The following is a 27986-nucleotide window of genomic DNA, read 5'->3' on the forward strand; positions in this document are numbered from 1 at the left end:
AATTATCATTTTTATATATGTTTTATGTGTAGATATTATGTATCTACACTACTGTTAAAAAAAATCTTTTAAACCATATTAGTTTTGATATTTGGATCTCATTAAATATATAATTTAAAATCTATATATATATATATATTATCTTCTTGTAATATTTTTATGTCATATTAAAAAAAAAAATCAATTGATATATTGTTTTTATTTATGTTCTTAAAATTGATAATAGTTTGCTAGCAGCAGATGGAAGAAATTTACAAATAGAATATATTAATTATTTTGTAGTCAAATTAAAAATTTTATAAATATTGTAAAAGATCGGAACTTAAAAAAAAATAAGGTCATGAATTAAATGCGAAAACGAAATAATAGAGTTTAGGATTTACATTCCTTACATAATAATTTAAAATACTCAATAAGGTTACGAGAATGTACATTCTAAAAAAATTACAAAAATCAAGAAAATAAACAAAAAACCAATAACTGAGCATTTTAGGACAACCTTCATTAATTTTTAAAAGGAGTTCGAGTAGTGAATTATTTACAACCCTCTTGCTGATCGGGATCTAGATTTTGGTCCTCTTTATCTAAAATAGTTAATGAAAGTGTGAGCTACACTAATCCAGTAAGAATATCACACTACTCACCGATACAGAAACTGAAAGTTGGTAAAAATTATAAAACAACCAATGGAGCTCTTGATTTAAGTAAATTTATTTATCATAAGAAAAACTATTTATTACATATATTTACCGTTGCGAAATTTTCAAAATCGACCTATAAAGATAATAATCCAAATAACATTCTAATATTATATTTAAGTGAGCAAGAACAATAACTTTCCCTTTTTGATTTGCCTACTGGTATCCCTAGGAGCTTATAGGGATGTCCTATTACGCATGAACCAATATTCAACATTGTCAACTAACCGGTCATTCCAATACCTTGTCCGATATGAGTGCCAAAAATATCATTCCTCAATACTCCATTTGGTATAAGGGTGAATCGGACTGTCTCCATACCCCGTCGGTATGAGTGCCAACAAATACCATTTCTTGATATCCCATTCGATATGAGGTAACATTCACGATAGGGTTCTCTATGTACCCAGTCTGTTCACCATTATCCAAAATATCCAGTAAAGCTACCATTCATTAATTCATATGACCAATCAATTTTCCATTTACATATTAATTTTCAATTTCACAAATCAACCGTAAATAAAACAAGACGAGCAATATATATATATATATATATTGAGGAAGTACTACTGAATTATTCACTTATTTCAGTATATCATCATGTATTTAACGCTGCAAATTCAACAATCAGTTAAACAGGATAATAAATAAATGACTAACCGGTATTCAGCTCTATTGGTAACTTGTAAGTATTCTCACTTTTTAAATTATACAAAATATCATATTACCGATTATTAAGTTTTAATTTCATAACAGAGAATAAAGTGAGAGATTCTTACCCGAATCGGTATCCGAAACATCGAACTTTCTACTGCGCTTACTAGTGGTTCTCGGGTTTTCTGAATTTTTCTAGAGAAATTAAAACACGTTCCATATACCTAAAAATACCCCAAAAAATCTAAAATTAGTGTTAAAAGCTTTTTTTAGCCAATTTTAAAATTTCGACACGGCGGCACTGCCTCCCGCAACAGCAGTTTACCTTGGCCTGGCCGTTTTCGGCCGGTTTTTTACTCATCCATGCGAGAAAATACGTTAGAGTGCCTCGGTCGGCCGAAAAAAGTTAAAAAATAAAAACTACCTGTGGCAAAATTTTTCGGTACGGCAGCTCTGCTGGCTCACCTTCGCGGATAGACATTTTTTTCAGTCAACCTGTAGAAAACAGAACGGTAAACACAATGATAGAAAAATCGCACGAAACCAAAAACAAGAAGGGGCTCATCGGAGGCAGTTTCGGGTTTTACCAGCGGCAGCATCGCCGGGCTTTGCACAGAGTTTTCGACTCATCTGCTGTTTCTTTTACTCCGATTTGGCCATGAGGGTGCTCGAAATTTTAACCTTTTTTGGCGTTTGTAGGTGGTTCCGGTGCTGCGACGGACGACGGTCGGCTCCCTTCTCTGGTGACTGGTTCTTCTTCTCCTGTAGGAGGCTGACGGTTAGGGTTTTGACTTCGGTGTGATGCGAGATATTTATACCTGTCTCGTTTAAATTTGAACCATCCATCGCGTTTGATTTTGATCATTCATCGCGACAGTCCGATTGCACCTGAAGAGGGAATGGATTCGTACCGTCCACGCACGTGGGAACGCTTCCAGATCGTCTAATCGCGGGTACGCGGGTTGCTAGTATGGCCTCCCGCGTGGCACCAAGTCAGCGTGCTTTGCCACACAGCGTGTTCCGGTTCGTCAGGGCTGCTGACTAGGTGGTTTTTTGTGGCATAATTTTTTAATTACTTTTTGACCCACAGTTTTCGATTTTTCTTTCAAAAACACCAACAAAATTTAAATTTTCATCCATTTTTCTCAAAATCATTTTCAATTTCATCACCAATCTATTTTTCATTAATTTTACATTAAATAAAAATTTATTATTTTTAAAATTTATATATTTTTTAAATTTCAAATTAATCTCGGACCAAATTTTGAGATCAGATATTACAAATAAAAGATCACAATTATTTTCATTGTTGAAATAGAGAGAAAAGATGTGCTAATATGGTAAATTTTAATTATAATTCATTCTATATAAGTTTAAATAAAGTTTTTTATTATATAAATATAACATATTTTCAAAAATGGATATAAATCTGAAATATTAAATATTAAAGGTTAAAAATTTTAAAAGTAAAAAATTAATTTAAAAGGGAGAGAGTAATTTTAATTTTTAGAAATTATTTTACGAAAGAAAGGGACTTATATTAAAATTTTCATAGAAAATACTAACTGAAACCCGACCCGGAATGTAAATTTTAGCCCGGCCCATAAAAATGAGCAAACCTAGAGAGCGACTATATGAACAACATTTTCGCTTGCTTAGGGGTTTCTTCAACAGCCGCGCGAGAGAGAGAAAGTGGGTAAGAGAAGATGCCGGCTGGTCACGGTCTCAGGTCGAGGACGAGGGATTTGTTCGCTCGGCCATTCAGGAAGAAGGGTTATATCCCTTTGACAACTTACCTCAGGACCTACAAAATCGGCGACTACGTCGATATCAAGGTTAATGGCGCCGTTCACAAGGGCATGCCCCACAAGTTCTACCATGGTCGCACTGGACGCGTATGGAATGTCACCAAGCGGGCCATCGGTGTCGAGGTCAACAAGCAGGTACGCTCTCCGGCCTCCTTCTCTTCTTCTTATACTTTGTGATTTCAGTACGGACTTCTTTTTGGAGTTGTGGTTATTTGATATTTATTTTATCTAGCATTTCCGTTTACTTCCGTGTTTGTGGATATAATCATCTAGTGTCGAGTAGTTATGTAATTTATATTGAACATCGTTATTTCTTTACGTTATGTGCTTAGTTCTCTTGTCAAGATTATTCCAGATTTGGCTGTTTATTTATCTATATATTCATTTATGGGGAAAGTGATCATTTGGGAAGTGGATTTGACTGTGAGATGACCTAATGCTTATCTTTGTATGAAGAAATTGTTGTTTACTATAGTCTTTTGTGACCTCAGTTTTTCTTAGGTTAGTAACGTCTGATAGTCAATTGCAGTTAATTCTTTTATGTTATTTCTGTGATATTGAGGCTTAAATATTTGAAATTTACCTCTGATTTCTGCTTCTAAAACATTGATATTTTGTTGTTTCCATAGGCATGTGGGCCTGTGTTTGTTGCTACATTGTTTGTTTCCTTGCTTTCACGAAGTGATGATTTATATGTAGTAGGCTGGCATTTGTTTGCTGTATTTTTTGGTGCTGAAAATTAACCTTTTCCTGCGATTTTATACAGCTTAATATATTTTTAGGTTTGTCAAGGGTCCTGGAGTATATCACAGATTCTGTTCTTCAAGGATTACGTAATTGTTTTGAGATCTCGTGCACATATATTATGCAATGTTTTATAACTAAATTTTGTGGTTGGAGTTGCTTTTTATTCGGATGGTTAAGTTATAGGCCATGGATTTTTTGTTTCAAAACAATTTTTAATCTTAGGTTGCATTCCATACAATTGGTTTCAGGTGGGTAACCGGATAATCAGGAAGAGGATCCATGTGCGGGTGGAGCACGTGATGCCTTCAAGGTGCACTGAAGAGTTCAAGTTAAGGAAGATAAAAAATGACGAACTTAAGGCAGAAGCCAAGGCAAAAGGTCAGGTTATAAGCACAAAGAGGCAGCCAGAGGGTCCGAAACCAGGTTTCATGGTAGAAGGGGCAACATTGGAGACAGTCACTCCCATCCCATATGATGTCGTTAATGATCTCAAGGGTGGATACTAGTTCCCTCCCATTGTTTTTGCTCTTTTCCTATTAGTTTTTTGTGTTTCTAAACTTTATAGACATTTATTAGCTTATTAATATAATGTTTCTTGAATAGTGTTATTATTTGAAGAGAGTAAGTACTTCATGAAACAGGGATTATCTCTATCATCTTGTTTCATGTTGTAAGGATGCTTTTTTTTGCAAGTTTGGTTGATTGCCGAATGGCTTGATTAGTACTCTGGTAATTTTTTAAAGATTGATCTGCTCCCTTTTGTTTTCCATTTTTTTTCTTTAAATTGCCACTGGTTCTAGGGTTATAGTTTGTTCAGCTGAAAGGATAAATCTATGGTTTTGTGTGGTTGTCTAGGGTTTATCTGTATGGCCCTAAGAATGTGAAATGCTTGTGACTGTCTCTAAATCATGGTGCTTTTTTTTGGAAACACCAAATCATAATGCTACTATCATTATAACATATTTAATATAATATCTTGTTAATAATTTGGATATTCTACACCATAAATAATGTTTTAAGATAACTAATTCCCATTAGCTGCTACCATTACACAAAGATCTGTATAAATCGTATCAAATCAAATAATTTACATAAAAAAATAACATTCTCTAGGAAATTTTGTATTTATTCAAGCAACTATGCTTATATATTCTTCGCTGTTAAATTCATTAACCATATATTTCTTCCTTAAACCACCCCTGTTTTCTTATTTTCCAATTTTGTATTTATTACTAACTTAAAAGAATAAAAAAAGAGAATTACAATAATAAATTACAACATTCTCTTGCAAGTGTAGTCAAACAGAGTCTGCAAGACACCTTTAGGTGATTCTTCTTTTGGCAACTTCAGAAGATTTGCAACCTTGGAGAATCCAGCATGTTGCTTCAGCAGAGTATCTACCTTTATTTCTGGTTTCAGGTCTTGCTTTTCTAGCTTTTGCTGTGGTCTTGATAAACCCCATTGCATTGCCCATATCGCCAAAGGCCGCATATAAGCTAGAGACCGATATTCATCATTGTTGTTCCACCCTTCCGGGACTTGGAATGAGTAACTATTAAACAATATACAAAATGATGTTAGACAAAAAGTTTTACGACTACAACTTGAGAAAATTTTCAGATAATCATTAACTTGCGTTATAGTCTTCTAGTTGAGAGAAACCATCATATAATGAATATATATTGATGTGATATTTCAAATAAAAATAAAAATCAGAATGAGCATTTAGGTTCCATTCTGTCCAACATCTTGGAGTCGAAACTCAGGCTTACAACATTTATGTTATGTTTACTGGTAGATTCACTAAAAACAGCCTTTAAGCTTCCAAGATATGTTATAAATGAATCTGACAGTAAATAAAATGCAGGTTATAGCGACATCAAGTCATAATAAAATGTGCCATTGGAACAGGAAATTAGCATATGAAGTAATACAAGACGAATCACTTGCAGCAGATCATGCCAAAAATTTCCCATTCTCATTTATTTACTAGGGTCATTTCTCTTTATCTCATTATCAAGAACATTTACCTGAATCAATCTCAACTATAAACAAAATATAGGACACTGACCGTGAGGGCTACATCAGTCTTAAAAGAATTAGTTGATGAAAGAATTGACTAGGAATAAGTATATGACTCTAGCTCTACATATTTGGGCATTAAAAAGCAGGTTTTATAATAATCATGAATGATAATTTCTTTTTAAATGAGGGATTTTCTGTGGATATTAGCTATTGAATTAACTATCTGCTGTGCAATGCTTCCTATTGTATATATTAGCCCCTATTTCTCTCAAAAGGATGTTGTATCAGGTCCTAACTTTTAACAGTTTGTCTCCACTGATAATCATGGTTCTAAATGCGAATCAAGGGTGGAGTGTGTCAGCTCAAAACAAACAACCCAGTCCAAAAAACACAATCTAATTATTGTTTAAAGTTTGAAAGAACGGGAAAGGGCATATGAAATGTTCTCTCTTAGGTATAGCAGTTGTTTCCTCAAAAGTCAAGATTGCTGAAAAAAGGAAAAGGTATCTCACCCGAGTCCATTTTCAGACCATGCCGCTTCATAAACTCCAGCTGCAGTGCGGAATGCTGTATCTGTCATACCTTCTTGAATCATTGTTGCAGCAACTGCATAGGTGACCCCTGACCATATTTCTCTTGACTGGATTGTTGTCATGTCAACTCTTCCATTAGGTAGCATGCCATTTATAGCCCCCCGTCTACCATCCTTCACCTTCAAGACATTGTAAGCATAAACCTTCTCCAATGCACTCTTGGCCTTGTCTTCATCAACAATTGGTAAAAGTCCAGATGCTCGTGCATACCTGCAATAGCAAGCAAATTAGGATCCACTATCAAATATTATAGAACTTTCAAAAGTCACGTGTTCAGTAAAAGTGGATGTCAGAGCTGCTCCTCTAACTATTTTTGATATCCAAAGAACCAAGGAAGCAATATTATAATTCCACCAGAAGTTGCTAAAGTTCTATATTTGAAGATATCAGGAAAGCTAAATTGTAACAGACCAGTGTCCAGCCAATTGATCAGCCAGAATAGATGAACTGCAAGGACCACCGCTGTTGTCATAATTGAAGTAAGAACCATTCCATAACTTTTCATAGACAAGTTTGGCCTTCTGAAACTTGAACCAAAAATAATCTTCAGAACCCTTGTCACCAACTTCACGTGCCAAGGCTGATGCAGCCTGTAATGCCGCCACCCATAGCCCACCACAGTATGCACTCACACCAGATACAGACCATGTATCATATGTCTGATCTGGGAAGCCTTCATTCTCAATCATCCCATCCCCATCCTTATCAAATTGGTCCATGTAAGCCATTGCAACATACACTGAAGGCCAGACAGCTTGTGCAAACTTTTTATCACCTGTGGCAACCACATCACGGTACACTTGGAGAACAAATTTTGGATTTAAATCTTTCCACCGATCTGTATTGTAAAGGCTATAGGCATTTACTTCAAACCATGGGTTATCAATGCCAATATCATGAGGAACAGCTCCAAGAACTTTTCTTGGGACCCATTGTCCATCCTCTAAAAGTTTCATTTTACTAGGATCATGCATCATCACAGCTGTGGCAAAATCTCTTTGGATGCTGAGTTCTAGTTTTGGAAATAGCATAACTAATGCAAAAGATGCATAAAAATGAACATCATAGGTGTTCCACATGGGATACTCTATTCCTTCCAGGTAAAGGAATTGGCCAATGTTCTCTTCTCCTTCTTGAAGCAAATGTGTCCCAAAAGCCGAATTAGATGCAATTGGGGTGTGTATTTGTTCAAGTATTGAGGTCATCCTTCCAAGAATGTCAACAGCAGTATCACTTTCATTGGATACGTCAATAATATTCTTCAAACCCGGTTGCGACCTTTCAAGTGAAAACTTACTTCCAAGAATGCTTGCTAAACTATGAACTGGAGGTGATCCATCTGCAGAAGATACGAAAAAATATGAATTTTTGCTAAATTAAAAAGAATAAAATTTTAGAAAAAAGACTTTAAAGTCCAGATACCTGTCCAAACTGTTCCACCTGAATTAAGATAATAGAGCTCATTAAAGAGAGTAACAGCGTACCTGCAGAGAGAATTCATAAGTTTAGAAATCTATACATGTAATGGCATATTATGTATTCCAGCTTACCATTCAGGAAGCCTCTTGTCTTCAAGAATAGGTCTTTGCCATGCTTCTATCAGGGATTCCCAATGGCTATGTTCTGTGTTTCGAAGAAATTGAAATAATATAAGAACTCCAAGAGTGACAGTTTATGCATATATTTTAGCAGAAGAGTTTGGTGATCAATATCCAAAACCTCATGCAAAAGATTGTGGCTCAAATTTACACTAAAATAAGTTCAATAATCAATTCACAATGATCTCCAAGATATATTACCAAGAAGAGCATCACGAGCAATATTTGCAGCACTATCTCCCTGAGTACCATAAAATTTTGTATACCGCCTGCCAACAAAATCTTTTCAGTATAGATACTTTTCTAATTTGTATTGCTTCTCAAATATCATTTGCGCCTACCTGTGATAAGTCTTTCCACCTGAAAACTGAACATTAGGGCAGTCCCATGCCAATGAAAAGGTAACAGTATGTGTTGCACCTGCTGGAACAGTAGCAGAAGCTGCAATTGCTGCCCCAATAGATGATCCTGGTTCTGATGGTGTTGACGTCTCATAGAACTTAAGGTGGTCAAATGATCCATGCTGTAACAGCAGAAATATAGATATAATTTTCCATGGAAAATCACCAACAGTATATAGGTCATAGCTCACATGGTAAAACAATTTTTTATAGAGCTAATGATTCAGAGTTTAAATCCTACTTTCACTCTCCACTCAAGAAAAAGGAGATTCCACAGAAAATGATGGTAAATAATTTTGTAAAAGGGAAGGATAGATGCCTAGCAGTAGTCACAATTGATTCTGATGGCACTGATGTCTCAGGGAACTTAAGGTGGTCAAACGATCCGTGCTGTAACAGCAGAAACATAGATATAATTTTCCAAGGAAAATCACCAAGAGTATATAGCCCATAAGTCACATGGTATAACACCTTTTTTATAGAGCTAATGATCCAGAGTTTAAATCCTACTTCCACTCCCCTCTCAAGAAAAGGGAAAGTCCACGGTGAATGATGATAAATAATTTTGTAAAAAAGAAGGATAGAAGTCTAGCAGTAGTCACAATTGGTTCTGATGGTGCTGATGTCTCAGGGAACTTAAGGTGGTCAAATTATCCGTGCTGTAACAGCAGAAATATAGATATAATTTTCCATGGAAAATCACCAAGAATATAAAGCCCATAGCTCACATGGTATAACATTTTTTTATAGAGCTAATGATTTAGAGTTTAAATCCTACTTCCACTCCCCTCTCAAGAAAATGGAAATTCCATAGAGAATGATGATATATAATTTTGTAAAAAAGGACAGATGCCTAGCAGTAGTCACAATTGGTTCAACAAAAGAATACCTTAATCATTATAAATAAATAAATAAAAGGATGCCTCTTATCTGTCCTTCTAGTGGACTAATATGTATCCTATACATCTCTACCAATTCTCAACTGACAAATGTGTTGACTAAAGACTTAAGCAATTCAGTATTTCAGTCTCTTATTGGCAAGCTGTGGATGAATAATATCTATTCCCCAACTTGAAAATAAGTGTTAAAGAAATGAAAAATTAGATTAAAGGGTGGAAGAGTAAATTATATCATATATAATTAATTATAATTATTTATTTATTTTATTTTTCATTCTAAAAATAAATGTATATATAGGATTATAATATTCAATAGAATACGCATCAAACTATTCTTAACAAGTATCAATACTTTAAGAAGAAAAGTCCTATCTTTCATTTCCTTTGCAGAACAGTAAGATGGAAACAAAGAGAGATGAAAAAGAGTTGTCCATAAACAAGCATCTAAATTTGACCAACTATATCTCGATTAATAAAATTGATTGAAGCTTCACGACACTCAGAAAATACAAAATGAAACTATTAGACTTTCTTAATAAATTTGTCAATTCTTGCTCTAGTTGGGATATTTAAAACATTCTAATAAAAAGAAAAAAATGAATAATGAGGCTAAACAGAAAACAGACCAAGCAACAATTACTTAGTCAAAAGGCAAAAGCATGACCTATCAAATTTTTATGCGGCTTTTCACAAAAACTAAAATGTGAGTAGAAAATAGTCTCAGAAAGTCCATATTAAAGAGGAAATTATCTGTTATGTAATAAATATTAAGCTTGCCAACCTCTTTAATTTCATCCCACATGTCCTGGGCAGTTATACCCTTGGAGTTCCCAGATATTACGAAGCACGGGCACTCTGAGACATGAACATCATCACTCTCCTGTGCTTCAATTGCAAAAATAACAGGAACCTGTCCCTTTGCAGTTCTGCATCAGTAAATAAGCTTGTTACATATAAGAAATAGCACAAGCTGCAACGCTAATGGAATAAGCAAAGCAAGCACAGATGTATCTTATCTTTCTCATGCAAAAATATCAAAGAACTTACTTGTGATGCAGAAGTACACCATGAATGCCATCCTTCATCCTAGCATCACCAATGACCATGTTGGTTAATAAAAATCAAAAGCATACAACAGAACATATAAGAAAACTTTAATGAGGGCATATAGAAAACAAAATGACTCTTATTTTAAACATAATTGAATTTTTAAAAGAAGAAAGGAATCAAGTACATATATTACTTTTCTTACATTATCTTTGAATTGAAGTGACCACCAGAAAATTCAGAATCGCCACCAACAGAATTCTGAATGGGCACAGACAAAAAGAAAATCAGTCATAGTGGCTTCCCACATTCCATTTTCCTTTTAATAATTCTTTTCTTTTTTCCCTTCAATAATCTATATGGTGGTAAAAAAGAAGCACAGGAATAAATCCCTGACTCAAAACTTTGCATCAATCCTTCCTCATAGAAACAACAAAACCGAAGGGTTAAAAGGAATAATTGAAGGACTTACTGCCCAGGTGAAAAGCAAGGTGACGTCTGCAGTGGTCTTCCCAAGATTATGGATCTAAAGATATTGAAACCGAACTACTAATTACCAAGACAAAGTGATAAACTCCACAGATAGTCCAACAAATAAATTCGTAAGGCATTACAATTACCGTAAAAGTAAAAGCTGAGACAGGAAAGCTGCTCTCCTCATAATTATGGGGAATAATAGGTGAAATTTGACGACAGACGATTTTAAGTTCAGGGTCCGGTTCACCTCCATTGAATAGAAAGGAAGACAAACAGTAAGAAAAGATGCTTGTGATAATAATCATTGTAGGCTTAGAAGTATAATGTTTGACAACGTGGATTACCATCATAGACAGTCCAAGCTCTTGGGTACAAGGCATGATATGTAGAATTTTCTCCTTTCAGATTCCAGTCCCAATGTCCAATCCCTGAGTCAGTGTTTTCTCTGTTCAAGCATGTAACAGACAGTGAGACTGTGATTCTCTACTTTCTTTATCTCTCATATCTTTTCTATTTGACAGGATATTCAAAGAAATTAACTGCTCTTGTATAATTATGACTAATGTTCATGTACACCTTCTATATTAAACAATAAAATAGTTATCTTACTTGAGCATCTTCTGGCTCCTCGTGCTGGGGCATAGTACACTGGAATATTTTTTACCATCCAAGCGTGAAACAAAAACCTGCAAGTGGTGTCAGCATTTACATGAATTAACAGACAATATTTGCCAATAACTATTGCATTATCCTTTTATATAGATAGTTGGTAACTCGCATCAAAATTGCATTAGGATATAAAATTACTTAGAAGGGATATACATTCAACAATCCTTTCTATAGAGCTGCCCTAATATTTCAGAGCTGAGACTCTATGACATCCTGAGATGTTAAAACGTTCTCCTATTTAAAGAAGAAAGTTTGTAAATGCCCAGACTGATGCATGCATAGGTCTTAGAATTTGGTAGCCTTCATATAACACTCTCCTTTAGTATTGGAGACAGCCTCCATTTTCCATCAAATGCAAGCACCAAATAGTGGGTGCTGTAGAATGCAAATGACTGCACAAGAGACCCTGCCAATTTCTTTGAGCTTAGATTGTTCAGAATAAGAGTGAAGTATACACTTAGAGGGAAGATAGAGGAAAATAACTAGTAAATGGTTTTAAAATCTCAAACAGAGAGATATTCTGATCATTTTCCCTGGTTCCAAGTTAAATCATTAATATTAAAGCGTTCATCATGTATCCATATGCATATGATTTAATTTATTGTTAGCTCTTGAGAGAAGAAAAATAGTATAAGTGATTGTTAGAGTCATCAAACTGACAGAAAATTGATTTGCTAAAACTGGTTTGTCTTCACATTTTCCAGGGAACAGTTGCCAGCGCTGAAATTCACCTCTGTGACTTCTCCCGATACTTCCACAACTGCAGATTGTTAGATGAATGAGCAAACTTAGAAGATTCATTGAAAAGGTTGGATATGGTAGAAGTACAGAAAGTACAATATGAATATGAAACTTTGCAACATTTCACACTATATCAGATAACATGTTAAGGATAATAAAGATAAACTTAGCTACTCTATTTGACAGGTGATGTGCTGAAATCAGAAGGATAATAAAATACAAATAATTCATGGAAGGACTCTGGTGTACTGACTCCAAATAAATATTAAAAGAATAAGTTCATAAAAATACTAGATATCTTTAATGGAAGGCAAGGTTTTGAGGGGAAAAAAAAAGAAAGGTTTTCAAGTTATTGATAGGCTTACCCGATACCACCTAGGGGAACACCTTGTGATGTTGTAAACCGCTTGGTAAATGGATCAAAAATAATCATCTATAGTAGGAGACAATATAATGAGCATCTCCCAAAGAAAAAAAGAAAAAAACTAAATAATACTCGAACATAGTAATTATAAGACCAATGTAAGATGAGTAAATAATGATGAAAACAAAATTACATTTCCTTTTGCAGCTTGTTCTCGTGCAAGACGCCATAACCGAAGACCTATAGGAGCCTATGGAAACAAAGAAACCATTTTCAGAACAATCAAAAGACATCATGTTGTGTGCATAGATTATATCATAACAAGAACACAACAAATAATTTCTGTCTAGAATAGCCAAGTGAAGTCCTTAGATCGTTACATGCCGGATATCTCGGGTGCAAAAATGCACCAGTCAACAGGCAAAAGCTCATGGAAAATTACACACAGCTTATTCTTATATGTTTTAACTTTGATCAAAAGCACATTTGTTAACTTGCCTATTTATTATCCATCTGTCTCATCAATCCCGGCTAGTGTTGTTGCTAATCTTGAAAGAATCCAATGTAGATTCCTATGGCATGACGAGGAGGGGAATAGGAAACATCACTTAGTGAAGTGGGAAGAGGTCAAGAAGCCTTTGTATGAGGGAGGCCTTGGTTTGAGACCTATTTTAGAGATAAATTGTGCACTTCAAGGTAAATGGTTGTGGAGATTTGTCAATGAGAAAGATAAATTATGGAAGAGGGTCGTGGAGGTGAGATGGGGGAATTGGGAATGGGATAGGGGGAGAAGAGGGAAGTTTAAACCACATGGGATGAGTCTTTGGCAGAAAATTAGGGGGGAGGGGGGGGGGGGGGGGTGGCATTCAAGTTTGGCTGGACGATTGGTTGGGAGAGGGTAAATTGATGGATAGATTTCCAACTATCTATGCTATTACTTGTGAGAGAAATAGTTTGGTGGAGGAGGTGTATGAGAGTGGTGAAGGAGAGAAGTGTGGAATATTCGGGTCAAAAGAAATCTGAAGGATTGGTAAGTTAAAGAATACTGTAACTTGCTTCCGTGCCTTGATGATATTAAGCCTATGGATTGTCGGGATAGCAGAATCTGGAAAATTGAAAAGCAAAAAGGTTTCTTGGTGAAGTCTTATTATATTTATTTATGTAAAAGGGTGAGAGAGGAAGAGCAATCAGCTCCTTACAAGCAGATTTGGCAATCAAAAGCTCCTCCACGGATATCTTTTTTTGCTGGGAAGCTGCACGAGAATGTATCTTAACTATTGATATACTTAAAAGAAAAGCTATTACATTGACTAATAGATGTTACCTTTGCAAAGTCGTTGAGGAATCTTGCAATCACATCATTCTCAAATGTCCGGAAATTTATAACATTTGGTCTACGGTTTATGGGTTGATGGGGTTGAATTGGGTTATATCGGAAACTGTTAGCAAGAAATTGTGGACTTGGTCGGGTATATGTATGAGAAAAAAATATTTATTTCTTGTTCTGCTGTTCATTTTTTGGGTCGGGTGAAATGAACGAAATATTAGACTTTTTGAGAATGTTGGAAATGATTTTGTAAAAATTAAAGATACATGAATTAACACTTTTGATTCTATTTTGTTGGGTTATAACATGAGAGATTTAGATAAGATTGGAATGGTCATTGACCACTTGATAGACATGTAATTATTTTGTATATGAACGGTACTTTCTTAGTATTTTATCTATAATAACATACTTTTTTTATTTTAAAAAAAATCTTATATATTTAAAAAGGTATACGTTCCCTCCATCCGAGCCTGCGGCATCCCGGCCGACACATCTCGAGATCGTTTATTCTAATTCTAGCTAGAAATGGAACAAACTAAGCATCAGAGTCTTATGCTCATGATCTGTCTATCACATCAATAGATCTTGCATAGAAGAAGGCTCTGGCTAAAGCACTAGTAGTAGATCTTATAGCTATGTCCCTAGTCAAAGAACCTGAAGTCATTTCGGTAGCACGCCCACTCATAGTAAGAGAAGAAAGACATGTGCATTACTAGCCAGTTATAAAGGATATATACCCATATTCATAAGATTCTTTATTAATCAATCCTCTTGATCCATAAATGTCATTAACAGCGGCAGGAAGGAAAGAAGCCTAGACTTCCTTTTCCAGAGCGAGATCAAGTTGCTGGACCATAAGTAGCTTTCGCCTATATGTCAAGACCGATCTGGTGCTAGTTATGGTTATGCTGCTAAATCAACTGCATAATCGATTGGATCAAAAAGTCAAATTTGATCTTATAGCTTGAACGCCTGGTTCTCTCCTAGTAATGTCACACAATCCAGAGGGTGGACGTTAGTTCAGGTTCTTTTCTTTCTTCTTTGATCCGTCTTAGGAACGAGTGGCAGCCTTTCTGCCACTGAAGAAAGCTACACTATCTAAACATTTATTTAGAATTATTTTTGGGTCATTGCTAAATTTATAGGGTAATTTATCTTGTAATAATGCATTGTGTCAGTTTGAAGAAATACAGATTTAAATCAGGTTGACAGAGCTAAAATTCAATTTTCTTGCATTTTAAGCATGACAAATATATGCTCTCTGAACAACTAAGTAGCAAGAGAGAGCTACTTTGAAGTCTTTTGTAAAGATGTAGGTCACTTTGCATTTTAAGCATGTCAATGTAGGTGACTTTAATAATCTCTATTTGAGTATTTTGAAGTCTTTTGTAATTTTTATAGAACTTACAGGTGAAGGCCCAGATATTGTAACCTAAAAGCTCCTTCTTTTCTCTTTTTTCTTTTTTCTTGTCCTCTTCCTCCCTGTGCAAACCCGTTCAATATTGTGGGAAGCTAATAAACCAAGTGCATTGACTGTTACAATTGGAAGAGAAAACGCTGAATCATCCAAGAAAGCTTTTGTTTATGTGATCCTTGCAACAGACCATAATCATAGGTAATGCTCAAGCTGCGCATCCAGCAATTAACTCTCTACCCAAGAATGCCAAATCATATTGAACTTCATCCAATGCTTCCCATAGAATATGCATTTAATTCCATCTCAATAAAAATATTAGCTTTTCTCCAATGATTTAGAGGAACATTTTAGGTTTCTTTCTGCTTTATAAAATTATATTATCAACTGTAGGAACTGAAAGGTTGAAAAGCACTAGTTTTAATCTAAACATACCAGTTGAAGCTTCTCTTTAAAACTCAGAGTGAACTCCAAAGGGACATTTTCTTCACTGTTTAGTTTCCGATGCCATGTCAAAGGTGCAGGTTTGCTGGGATCAACCTTATTCCATGCATAAAAGAGAAGTTAGATATGAAACAAGCACATAAAACGTTCGGAGAAAGCATGTGTAAAGAAACAATAGAACAGATCATCACTTCCAAAGATCATTGAGTTTGACACACTTAGTTTCTCAATTAGTTGCTATCTAAACTTGTAACTAAAAGTTAAAAAAAAAAAGTCACAAAATGGTCAAACTGAAAAAAAGGAGAGAAAATAGACACACACGAACACAGATGCAAATGGTCAGAAAAATGCCAATATTGTACTCATGATGTTTCTTTCAATCCTACCCGTGCCCCCAAAATCAACCTATCAAAAACAAAAACTAGACAATTTCCGGACAACCTGGACAAACAAAAAGGCTACTAAATCTAATTGATAAAAGGTTAAAAGAATTCAAAGATAGAATCCAAAGCATACATTTGAAACAATTTCCCCAGGTCAGAGAAATGATGAATAAAATATGACTATAGGAACACTGACTCTAATATGAAGTTGATCTTAGGTAGATAAAAACAAGCTGAGGATCAGAAAGTCATGTCTAACTGTGGATCACAAATATCTAATGAGAAAAGACAGACAAATTTGCATGCATACACTGTCATTCTTCCATTTTTAATTAGCCTAGATGCCTTCAATTTAAATTATATGGAATCAGATAACAAAGACGGTGGACTCGACAATCATATCATAAAGTCACATCCTTCAATTTCTTTAAAGATTATAAACATTATCAGAATGAGGGAAAATCTCCACTAGCCTTTAGTTAATAGAAAGATATAATTGCTCACAAATTTACCTTATTGATAGAAGAATCATGGAAACCATTATTGCAGATATCTCCCTCTGACATCCTTCCTGAATTGGATAAACAACAAGTAGATTAACCTAACAAATCGGGTGAAGTTACTTTAAAAAATTAAAATAACAATGAAGACTACTCTTTTACTTTATAAAACTCCGTGAAGGAAGATAGGATGCTTATCTCTCTTAGTAAGTATAACTAAAAGTTGAACGCAGGAATGCATTAAACCCAGCTCAACTCCATTGATTTACAGTAACGCCAACAAGTTAAACAAGATTCAGAACCCGAGAATATAACAAACAAGAACCACGAGTAAAATACAAGATATCCATATTTCAAAGAACATATATTCCGGATTAAACTTAAAACCCGACTCTGTCCTACAAAATAAATAACTAAGCTAAACCCATAAAAAAAAAAAAAAACAGCAAACCAACATTGAAATGGTTCTGGGACGGTAGAGTACATCAAAAACAGAAATGGGTGGAGAGTGAAGCATCATACCTACGTTGCAGAAACTGGAATGGGTTTGCAGATGAAGACGTGAGAAATAATTGGAGATTATAAATGAGAGACGGTCAATGCAAGAATATAACTTACGACTGGTCAAGTTTGTAACGATCAGTTTGGATTCAAGTGTTTGCAAATTACATTTCTTTTACTGGTGGACGTTAAAATTTTCTCTTTCAATATTGTATTCATGGAGGTTTGAATCTGTTGATTGGATGTATTATGCTTCCATAAAAAAGATGGGCGTAATTAATGACAATGGAAGATTTAGGAAGAAGGGTCTTTCTCTGCTTTCTTTCAGAAAATTCGCAGATTTTTCAGAAATTTTTTTCTAATTTTAAGCTACAAAAATATATATTAGTTGGTAAAATTGGATCTGGATTTTCCTCCAAATTTTTTCTTAATTGAATAATGTTTCATCAAGTGATAAACAAGATCCCATCAATATAATTGTGAAAATAAAAATTAATGACTGTAGCCACTTAGTGAGGGTGAAATATAAAAACCGTGAAAGTATTGGGGCGAGTTTAGAATAAAGGAAAAGTGAAACGAATAAGAGAAAAATAATGTAAAACAGATTATATTATTGGGGGTGGATTCTGCCGTTGACAATTACAAGTGCCTGTCGGTGGTTTTAATTTGGTGCGGTCGGTCGCATCAAGTAAAAAATCATGTCATGATGGATATAAACCAAATCATACTTTGTTATATTTCATTTTGTGTTTAAAATTTAATCAATGATTTATTATTATAAATTTCACCATATTCATTATATTTTCTTGATTATATATAAAATATTGAGAAGAAAAATAATATTTTAAGGTATTTAAATCATATTTACTAAATTAGATTACACAAACTTTTTAAATCAATTTAATTATAAATTAAATATAAGTCGATTCATTTTGATATATTAAATATTAAATTTTATTAAAATAAATCAAAATAATAATCAATTCAAATAATGAAATTTGATTATTTGAAAAAAATCAATAATAAATTCCTAATCATCCATACATAATCAATGTTTGTTTTAGTTAAGACTTATGTTTGTTTGGAACATACATAATTACTTAATATTGAATTACATATACATTTTTTTATATATGTTTCCGTGTATATATCCATCATAATTTTTAATTTTTTTAAGCATAAAATTCTCATTGTGTGTATGTCTGTATAGCCGTCCCATATATATATATATATATATATATATATTTTAACATAAACTCGTAAATCAAGAAAGCTCCATATATATTTGTTTTATGTACTTGTAATATAAAAATTATCAATAATATATATTTCATTTTTGTAAATACTTCCTTATCTTACATGACGTACTCGATAACAAATCAATTTCTTAGATAGTTCAATATCTAATTAAATTTTAATAATTATGATTTAAATATAACATTAAAATATTGACCAAAATACTAACATTTTCCATGCATCGATTAAAAATGTCTAAATTTTTAGTTAAATAATTTCATATTGCCTCTGTATTTTTAAAAACAAATAAAAATTCATTTCCGTTAAACTTATTAATATTTTTTGTTCCAAAATAAATTGGGACTAACATAACTAAACTCTTCAATCTTCAACTTAGAAAAACAAACTTAGTAATCATTTCATTGTTACGTTATCACTATTTTAAAACATCAGAGTAAGGTTGATACCCTTGTTTCTCTCTTATTCTCCATCTCCTTCATCTAAATATTGTATGCTCGAAAAGAGTCGAACAACCATCCTCTTTTTTTCTTATTCCTCTTGTGCCCTAATAATTTAATAATATATCATTTTTTGGTGGAGATATTACACCTTCATGCCTTAAAAACACCAAGCTTCCTGGTCTAATTAAGGTTGCATTAGCATTCTCTATTTGACATCAGTAAGTATTTGTATCTTAATTTTCAATTCCTTCTTTATTCTTCCATTTAGAAATTTCATCAGCAAACCCATATTAGAAAAAACGATAGGAGAGTCGTGAAAAATAGAAGCATGAATGCAACGCTTCGTCCTAAATATGGAAGCGTTATTGTAACCTGTCAACTCACTTCGAAACAAACCTGTATCATTCCACGAATCCAAATCATCTTATTCATAAAAAATGTATGAAATCCCTTTTTAGTAAACGCATATAAAGTACATGATCAATCCGTATGAATCTAATCATAAAAAAAAAATCTAATCTCAACGGCGATAAGGTGTGCATACAAGTATGTTTGTCAAGAGAAGTATCCTATATCAACAATCAATCCTTCATTAAGTATGGTGCTTTGTTACTGTACATTCAAGTTGCGACCCCTGCTTTAACACATTTAGAAATAAAAGTAATGAGCATAAATAGACCCGGTATGATAAATATAGAACTTGAAACTAAATTATGGAAACCAGTTAAATTCCTATCCCAGCACCCCCTCACCTAACCTCTATACATCATAACCCATCTCTTTTTGTTGCACTCAATTCCCCCTCTACAATGTGACAACTCCTTTCCTTAAGAAAATCCATTCCTTCTTTCCGCTCAACTAGACACACTACTTAATCGTACTCGTTACCTGGTACTCATATTAGATACCAAATGTCCTTAACACATAACTCCTGCAACCCGTAACCATCGTATAGCCCCAAGACACACATATACTACTCCACAACCAATAATAACATAATACATGAACACCATCCCTTGGATGACCACTCACAGACACTTAATTCCACTTATATTAGCATATTAAAGTAAGCAACCACCAGCCTTGAATGGTGCCACACACACACTGCTTTTCTATAACTAGTACACCATATCAGTACTGGTAATGACTGATCTATGCAAACCACACACGTACACTTACTACACCTCCGATCCGCATCAACACCGACAAGGCCCAGCCTGGAAAGGCCATACACACATGCCTACCAGTCCATCATCCACCTCAAAACTTGAAAAAACGGCCTATGAAAGCCACACATACACACATAATATATTACCAAACCATACACTAAATCAGCCATACCCAACTTGTGAGGGCCTTTCACTAATCCACAACAAACTTGTGAAAATCGGCCTGTGAAGGCCACACACACACGTATAACATACCACAAACAACACTCTATTTCGGCAATACCTGGCCTGTGGAGGCCTTTCACTAAACCACACTAAAACGGTGAACGCGGCCTGTGGAGACCACACACACACACACACAGAGCACATCACAAAATCGCACACTTAGACTTATAACACCCGGCTTGTGAAGGCCATGCACACAACTACCTCCTCACCGACTTTAACCATACTAGGACACACACGCTGATGGTTCCCGCACTCTCACGATTCCCCTTCTACCACACAGCTTAGTTCTTCCTCTCAACTTCTATGATTTTGTCCGAACCTATATGGTTTTCACTCACCTCCAGGTCCTCACCCGCGCTCCTCTAATATGTCCTCAACGACCTTCCCTACTAACCGGTCCTACTCCTATTTAATTTTAACCTAGTGTCTCCGATCCAGTTCTGTATCCATTACACGACTCATTCCTTATAATAGGACTCAATCGACATTCAAGGCTAGAAAAGTAGGGATTTAGACATACTTTACCATAATAGAGTATGAAATTCCAAACTTTCTCACCTCTCGCTTTCATTTCCTATCCGACAATTCACTCAAATCTTTCTTTTCCTCGAACTTTTCAGGAAATTTCGATCTAGCTTGTCTCCTTCCCTTTCCCTCTCCCTTCTCGGTTTCTCTCCTTTTCCCCTTTCTCTTTTCTCTCCTTTTTTTTTCTTTTTCTTTTCTTTTCTTCTTTTTTTTTTTTAACCTAGAACCCCCCTTTTATACCCAATCCAACTAAAATCCTACTTATTAAAAATGTTTACCTCCTCCCCAGCGTCTATTTTAATACCCCTACTACCGTTAATTTTATCTCTCTTCCTTTTTTAACCTATACTAAGATATTACAATATCCCTTACTTTTTTAAAAATTTAGTCCCTCAAATTTTTGTAACATTATCTTAAAAAGTTAGGGGTGGTTGGTTCTTATCTCGTCCTCTCGCTCTTAAGTTGCCTTTTCATTAGAGTGGTGCTGCCATAATACTTTCACCATTTGTATCGTCCGACTCTTCAATTTCTTTTTTTGTTGTTCGAGGATGCAAATTGACTTTTCCTCATATGTCAAGTCTGTCTTTAGCTGGAGGATCTCATGGTGTATAATATGCACCAAATCATGTTAATACTTTTGTAACATTGAAATGTGAAACACATCATGCATTCCGACATATTTCAAAGAAGTGTTATGCTGTAAGCCACTGTACCCACTCTCTCAAAGATCTCAAAAGGCTCGACGAAACAAGAGCTCAGTTTTTCCTTCTTTTCAAATCTTAATAAGCCCTTCATCGGTGATACTTTCAGGAACACATGATCGCCCATCTCAAAAGCTAGATTAATCCTTCTATTATCTGCATACCCTTTTTGTCTACTTTGTGCTGCTTGTAAGTTCTTCCTTATCACAGACACCTTGGCAGTAGTTTCTTCCACCAATTTCGGTCTAAATAACTGCCTTTCTCCAACCTCATCCCAATAAATTAATGATCTGCATAGTCTACTATAAAGGGCCTCATAAGGCGCCATCCCCAAGCTAGCATGATAACTATTATTATAGATGAATTCTATCAATGGTAGTACCTCTTCCCAATCCCTTTTAATATCTATTACACATGTCGGTAGCATATCATCTAGTATTTGTATAGTTCTTTCGGTTTGCCTATCCATCTGGGGGTGAAATGTTATACTAAAGTTTAACTTCATGGCCATTGCCTGCTGTAAACTTTTCCAAAATCTAGACGTGAACATGGGATTTCTATCCGAAATAATGGAGATAAGAATTCCATGTAATTTGATCACCTCTCTTACATATAACCTGGCTAGTTGGTCAATCGAGTCAAGAACATTTATAGCCAGAAAATAAGAGGATTTAGTTAGATGATCCACAATTACCCAGATACTATCTTGATTCATTCGGGTCTAGGGCAAACTTGTCACAAAGTCCATTGAGATGTGTTCCCACTTCCATTCCGGTATTGGGAGAGGTTACAACAATCTCCCAGGTTTCTGATGTTTGACCTTTACTTGCTGACACATTAAATACCTTGACACGAACTCAGCAATGTCCCGTCTCACACCACACCACCAGTAATATTTTTGCAAGTTTCGGTACATCTTAGTACTATTCGAATGTATAAAAAATCTTGTATTGTGAGTTTCATTGAGAATTTTCTTCCATAGGTCACTATCATTAGGCACACACATTTAATTTCTAAATATGAGCAATCCATCATCATGTATACTGGACCCTGTCGATGTCTCCTATGTCACTCCTTCTTAATTGACTGTAAGTCGGCATCTTCCATTTGACTCTCTTTAATTCTTTTAATCAAAATCGACTGGGCCCTCAGACTAGCTACATACTTACCTCTATACTGTTCTTGAACTTCCACTCATTGCATGGCCCCGCGTAGCTCCCACTCAGACACCATTAGATGTGCCAATACCCTTGTACTCTTTTTGTTGAGGGTATCTGCCATTATATTTTTCTTCCCTAGATAGTAACGAATTCTGCAGCCAAATCTTTTAGTAAATCCGTCCACCATCTCCACCGCATATTGAGCTCTCTGTGTGTAAACAAATATTGTAAACTCTTATGATCGGTATAAATTTTAAAGGTTTCTCCATATAAGTAGTGTCTCCACAATTTCAACTTATACACCACTACAATCAATTCCAAATGATGGATTGGGTAATTGTTTTTCATTTATCTTTTATTATCTGTAACTATAAGCAATTACTCTTCTGTGTTGCATTAATACACGCCCCAACCTTAGACAAGATGCATCACTATACACTGCATAACCTCGCAACCTGTGGGAATAGCTAATACCGGGGTCGTAATGAGTTTTCGTTTGAGCTAGTTGAAGCTTTCTCACAATCATCATTCCACTCAAATTTTGTATTCTTCTTAGTCAGCCTAGTAAGTGCTACAGCAATACTCGAGAACCCCTTAACAAACCTGCGATAGTACCCTACTAACCCAAAAAGCTTTTAATCTCAGTTACAGTGCTCGGTTTATCCCATTTTACCATTGCCTCAACCTTTACAGGATCCATTGATATCCCATCTCTTGATACAATGTGTCCTAAAAACACTATCTGATCGAGGTAAAACTTGCATTTACTAAGCTTGACATACAATTTGGCCTTCTATAGTATTTCCAACACCCCTGCCAGATGTTTGAGATGTTCCTCTAAATTTTTAGTGTATATCAAGATGTCGTCTATGAAAAAAATCATATAGTGATCTAATAAAGGTCTAAATACCTGATTCATCAAGTTCATGAATACTGCAGGTGTGTTCATAATGCCTATACCTGGTGCAAAAAGTCATCTTTGTTATATCCTCTGCTCTAGTCTTCAACTAATGGTATCTAAAATGCAAATCTATTTTTGAAAATACATGTGCTCCCTGTAGCTGATCAAATAGGTCATCTATTTAAGGAAGTGAGTACTTGTTCTTTATTGTCATCTGGTTCAAATCTTTATAATCAATACACATTCGCATGAAACCAATTTTTATTCTTTACAAATAACAGGGGTGCACTCAATGGCGATATATTTGGCTTTATAAACTTCTTGTCTAACAATGCCTGTAGCTGTTTACTCAATTCTATCAACTCTGATCTGGCCATCCGGTACGAGGCCTTGAAAATGGGTTGAATTTTCGGTTGTAGTTCTATGGTGAATTCAACCTCTCTATTTGGTGGGAGTCTAGGGAGGTCTTCCGAAAATACGTTAGGAAAGTCTTTGACCACCGGTATCTCCTGGAGTATGGTCTTTTTGATCCCGTCCCCTATCAAATACATGTGCGAGAACTTTACCTTGTAATCTATACACTCAAGAATATTAAGACTGCACTTGTAAAAGTCGTGATTACAGAATATAGAGTAAATAAAAACATACTCACCAAATATCTTGTCCCAGTAAGCCGTTTTATTATACTCTAATAACCTTTTACAATTTTTTTATATGGAGAAAGGTTTCTCGTTAGGAATTTTAAACATTACTACCGTACGAAAACAATTTACATGCGCATGATGTGCAACTAGCCAATCTATACCTAATATTACATTAAAGTCGCTAATATCTAATAAAATCAAATTTGCCTCTAATTCTCTCCCTGCTACCTCTAACTTGCATGATGTATACATTACATCCGTATTTAGTGCGTCACTAGTTAGCGTGGATACTATAAGCATACAATCTAACATTACTGGCTCTATCTTCAACTTAGATGCAAATCTATGCAAAGTGAATGAATGGGTCGCCCCTTGATCAATTAGAACTATAGCAAGAGAATTTAAAATATAAAGTGTACCTTAAATACCTATGAGATTACCTCTGCATCTTGTGCTGTTAGGGCGAAAACCCTTCCTGGAACCATCAGTTTGCTAGATTCTCTAAGTACAAGACAATCATGTACTAAATGCTGGGTACTACCATATTTGTAACATCCCCGACTAGTAACAGTACACGGCCTATCCCCATGACTCCTACAATGCATATAATCGATGTTCCTCGAAAATATTTGATAACCCGGAGTTAGATCTTGAACTGTCCTCTATCTCTTCTCTGTTTGCCCGAAGGATGGCGGTAACTATTTATGGTTGGGTCGTTCCGTACTATACTCGGTATGCTCTCTGTACAGTGTCTCTACTAACTGTGTTTTCTTTAACACTACCTGATATGTGGGCAAGGTGAACACAACTACCTGGTGGAATAATTCTTGTCTTAATCCTTTCTTAAACCTCCTGGCCTTCTTTAGTTCATTCATCATCACTTCCAGAGCAAAATGTCCCAAATCTATGTACCTCTCTGTATACTCTATTACTGACAACCTCCCTTGATGCAATTCTACGAACTCAGTCTCTTTTCTCTGCCTGAGAAAGTCAGGAAAATATTCAGCATTGAAGGCTTCCAGGAATACTTCCTAGGTTACTGGGGGAACTAGGGCTCATTTCTTCAGATTCCACCAATGTTGTGTGGACCCTCTTAATATGAAAGTGGCTACTTGTACTTTTTGTTTGGCCATCACTTCTATCACATCAAATAAGTTCTCTATTTTCTTGATTCAATCTTCTACCACGAGTGGGTCAGAGCCCCCATTAAATGCAGGTGGATTAAGTCTTTGGTACTTCTCAATGTTGCTCGTATCTACCCCACCCTGACCAGTATTTTGATGTAAAGGAAAGGATGATTTTAGCCGTAATTCTCTCTCTTTGATCATCGTAGCCAGACTCTCCACTACTCTATATAATCGGTTGAAATCATCCTGATGAGTAGTAATGTTCTCCATAGATGGTGCTTGGAAACTAAAAGGAGGCCTTTGATAGGTGGTGGGTGGCACCAATGTGTAAGGAGGCGGTCTTGGAAAGGCAGATAGTGGCACCTATTGAAAGGAAGGTCTTAACCGAAATTAGACACACTACCTAACTGTACTCCTTACTCGGTACTCACATTAGATACAGAATGTCTTTAACATATAACCCTTGCAACCCATGACCATCGAATAGCCCCAAGACACACCTACACTACTCTGCAACCAACGGTACCAGAATACATGAACATTGGCCCTTGGATGACCACTCACACACACACACACACTTAATTCTACCTATATTAGCATGCTAAAATAAGCAACCACTGGCCCTGAATGGCCATACACACACACTGCTTTTCTACAACCAGTACACCACATCAGTATCGGTAATGGCCAACCTATGTAGACTACACACACACACACGTACTGCACCTCTGACCTGTATCAACACCGACAAGGCTTGGAGAGGCCACACACATGCCTACCAGTTCACCATCCACCTAAAAACCTGAAACAACGGCCTTTGAAGGCCACACATACACACACAATATATTACAAAACCATACACTAAATCAGCAATACCCGACTTGTGAGGGCCTTTCACTAATCCACAACAAACCTGTGAAGGCCACACACACACGCATAACATACCACTAACAACACTCCATTTTGACAATACCCAGCCTGTGGAGGCCTTTCACCAAACCACACCAAAATGATGAACACAGCCTGCGGAGGCCACACACACACACACACACACAACACATCATAAAATCTCACACTAAGACTTATAACATCCGACCTGTGAAGGCCACACACACACCTCCTCCTCACTGACTTTAACCATACTAGGATACACACGCTGATGGTTCCTGCACTCTCATCCTTCCCTTCTACCATACAACTTAGTTTTTCCTCTCAACTTCTATGATTTTGTCCTATCCTATATGGTTTACACTTACCTCTAGGTGCTCACCCGCTCTTCTCTAATCAGTCCTCAACAACCTTCCCTCTTAACCAGTCCTACTCCCATATGATTTAAATCTAGTGTCTCCAGTCCGGTTCCGTATCCATCACACAACTCACTCCTTGTAACATGACTCAATCGACATTCAAGACCAGAAAAGTAGGGATCCAAACATACTTTACCATAATAGAGTCTGAAATTCTAAATTTTCTTACCTCTCACTTCCATTTCCTATCCTTCAGCGGCAGTTCACTCAAATCTTCATTTTTCTTAAATTTTTTAGGAAATTTCGACCTAGTTCATCTTCTTCCCTTTCTTTTTTTTTTCTTTTCTTTTCTTCTTTTTTTTTTTCAACTCAGAACCTAGCTTTTATACCCAGTCCAGCTAAAATCCTACCCATTGAAAATGCTTACCTCCTCCCCACCGTTTCATTTTGATACCCTTAATTTCTATTGTTAATTCTGTCTCTCTCCCGTCTTTACCTATACTAAAATATTACTGTGAAAATTTGAGAAAAATTATAGAGAAAAGAAAAAACCCAAAAAAAGAAAAGAAAAAAAAAGAAAGCCTTAGATTTGCTAATTAAGAGGAAAAAAAAATGCTAATGATATGGTTCTAAGGTAGCTACAACTTTAATTAAGAAAAAAGAATTAAAAAGTTCTTAGCTAAATCAGTCATGACAATAATATGGTTTAGAGGTCGTTATAGCTGCAACGCCCAGAACTGAAAATAAGATAAAGATATGAATTGAATGCGGAAGAGGAATAATAGAGTTAAGATTTACATTCCTTACACAATAATTTTTAATATCCAATAAGGTTACGGGAATTACCATTCTAAATGAACAAACAAAAAATCAAGAAATAAATGAAAAGTAAACAATTAGGTATCCTAGGACGACCTTCACTAACCTTTGAAGGGAGTCCGGGTGGTGAACTATTCACAACTCCCTTGTTGATTGAGATCTGGATCTTGGTCATTTTGATCTGAAATGGTTAATGAAATGGTGAGCTACACTAGCACAATAACATGGGAGTGTTCAAAATCAAATTTCGAGCAAATAGGAGAACGGGTATTGGCAATCGGCCATCTGACGTGGCGGCGGGCGGCGATCGGCTCCCTTCTCTGACGACTAGTTCTTCTTTTCCGGTGGGGGGTTAGCGGCTAGGGTTTGGGTTCAATGTGAAGTGAGTTATTTATACTCATCTCTCTTAAATCTGGACCGTTCATCGCATTTGATTTTGACCGTCCGATCGTATTTGAAGAAGAAATGAATCTGG

At 35.5% G+C, this 27986-nt stretch overlaps 2 protein-coding genes and 1 long non-coding RNA gene across 6 annotated transcripts; 1 reads left to right on the forward strand and 2 right to left on the reverse strand.

The window, feature by feature from the left end:
- The first annotated feature begins 3005 nt into the window (after positions 1–3005).
- LOC110809934 (large ribosomal subunit protein eL21z/eL21y) lies at positions 3006–4649 on the forward strand. Its single transcript, XM_088213814.1, has 2 exons — positions 3006–3295; positions 4156–4649. The coding sequence occupies exons 1-2, from the start codon at positions 3059–3061 to the stop codon at positions 4411–4413; spliced, it is 495 nt and encodes a 164-aa protein (XP_088069940.1). The 5' UTR covers positions 3006–3058; the 3' UTR covers positions 4414–4649.
- Positions 4650–4954: 305 nt separating this feature from the next.
- Positions 4955–17740, reverse strand: LOC110809935 (Beta-glucosidase, GBA2 type family protein). Of its 2 annotated transcripts, none has more exons than XM_088213812.1 (20): positions 17315–17740; positions 16805–16863; positions 15901–16005; positions 12915–12971; positions 12723–12790; positions 12277–12376; positions 11557–11633; positions 11292–11392; positions 11091–11194; positions 10943–10996; positions 10676–10731; positions 10471–10509; positions 10205–10349; positions 8465–8646; positions 8325–8392; positions 8076–8148; positions 7948–8009; positions 6937–7864; positions 6445–6735; positions 4955–5459 (listed from the first exon to the last, which is right to left on the reverse strand). In XM_088213812.1, the coding sequence occupies exons 2-20, from the start codon at positions 16856–16858 to the stop codon at positions 5180–5182; spliced, it is 2844 nt and encodes a 947-aa protein (XP_088069938.1). In that variant the 5' UTR covers positions 16859–16863; positions 17315–17740; the 3' UTR covers positions 4955–5179. The 2 variants fall into 2 exon arrangements, with proteins under 2 accessions (XP_088069938.1, XP_088069939.1); XM_088213813.1 differs by lacking the exon at positions 17315–17740 and adding an exon at positions 16955–17198.
- A 1654-nt stretch (positions 17741–19394) lies between these two features.
- LOC110809956 (uncharacterized) lies at positions 19395–27091 on the reverse strand. 3 transcript variants are annotated; one of them, XR_015817179.1, is made up of 2 exons: positions 24759–27091; positions 19395–24212 (listed from the first exon to the last, which is right to left on the reverse strand). It is a non-coding gene; the product is annotated as an uncharacterized LOC110809956 (long non-coding RNA). The 3 variants fall into 3 exon arrangements; XR_015817178.1 differs by having other exon boundaries at positions 24747–27091; XR_015817177.1 differs by having other exon boundaries at positions 24738–27091.
- Positions 27092–27986: the final 895 nt, after the last annotated feature.

Source organism: Carica papaya, chromosome 2 (assembly GCF_054855325.1).
Source record: "Carica papaya isolate Zhongbai chromosome 2, ASM5485532v1, whole genome shotgun sequence".
NCBI classification, from domain to species: domain Eukaryota; kingdom Viridiplantae; phylum Streptophyta; class Magnoliopsida; order Brassicales; family Caricaceae; genus Carica; species Carica papaya.

Excerpts from the sequence above, each read along its gene's own strand:
- LOC110809935 (XM_088213812.1), bottom strand. The coding sequence starts at position 16,858 with ATGTCAGAGGGAGATATCTGCAATAATGGTTTCCATGATTCTTCTATC. Across the intron at positions 12,377-12,722 it reads GTTCCCCTAGGTGGTATCGG|TTGTGGAAGTATCGGGAGAA; the intron begins GTAAGCCTATCA and ends AACAATCTGCAG. Across the intron at positions 7,865-7,947 it reads AGGTGGAACAGTTTGGACAG|ATGGATCACCTCCAGTTCAT; the intron begins GTATCTGGACTT and ends TATCTTCTGCAG.
- LOC110809934 (XM_088213814.1), top strand. The coding sequence starts at position 3,059 with ATGCCGGCTGGTCACGGTCTCAGGTCGAGGACGAGGGATTTGTTCGCT. Across the intron at positions 3,296-4,155 it reads GTGTCGAGGTCAACAAGCAG|GTGGGTAACCGGATAATCAG; the intron begins GTACGCTCTCCG and ends AATTGGTTTCAG.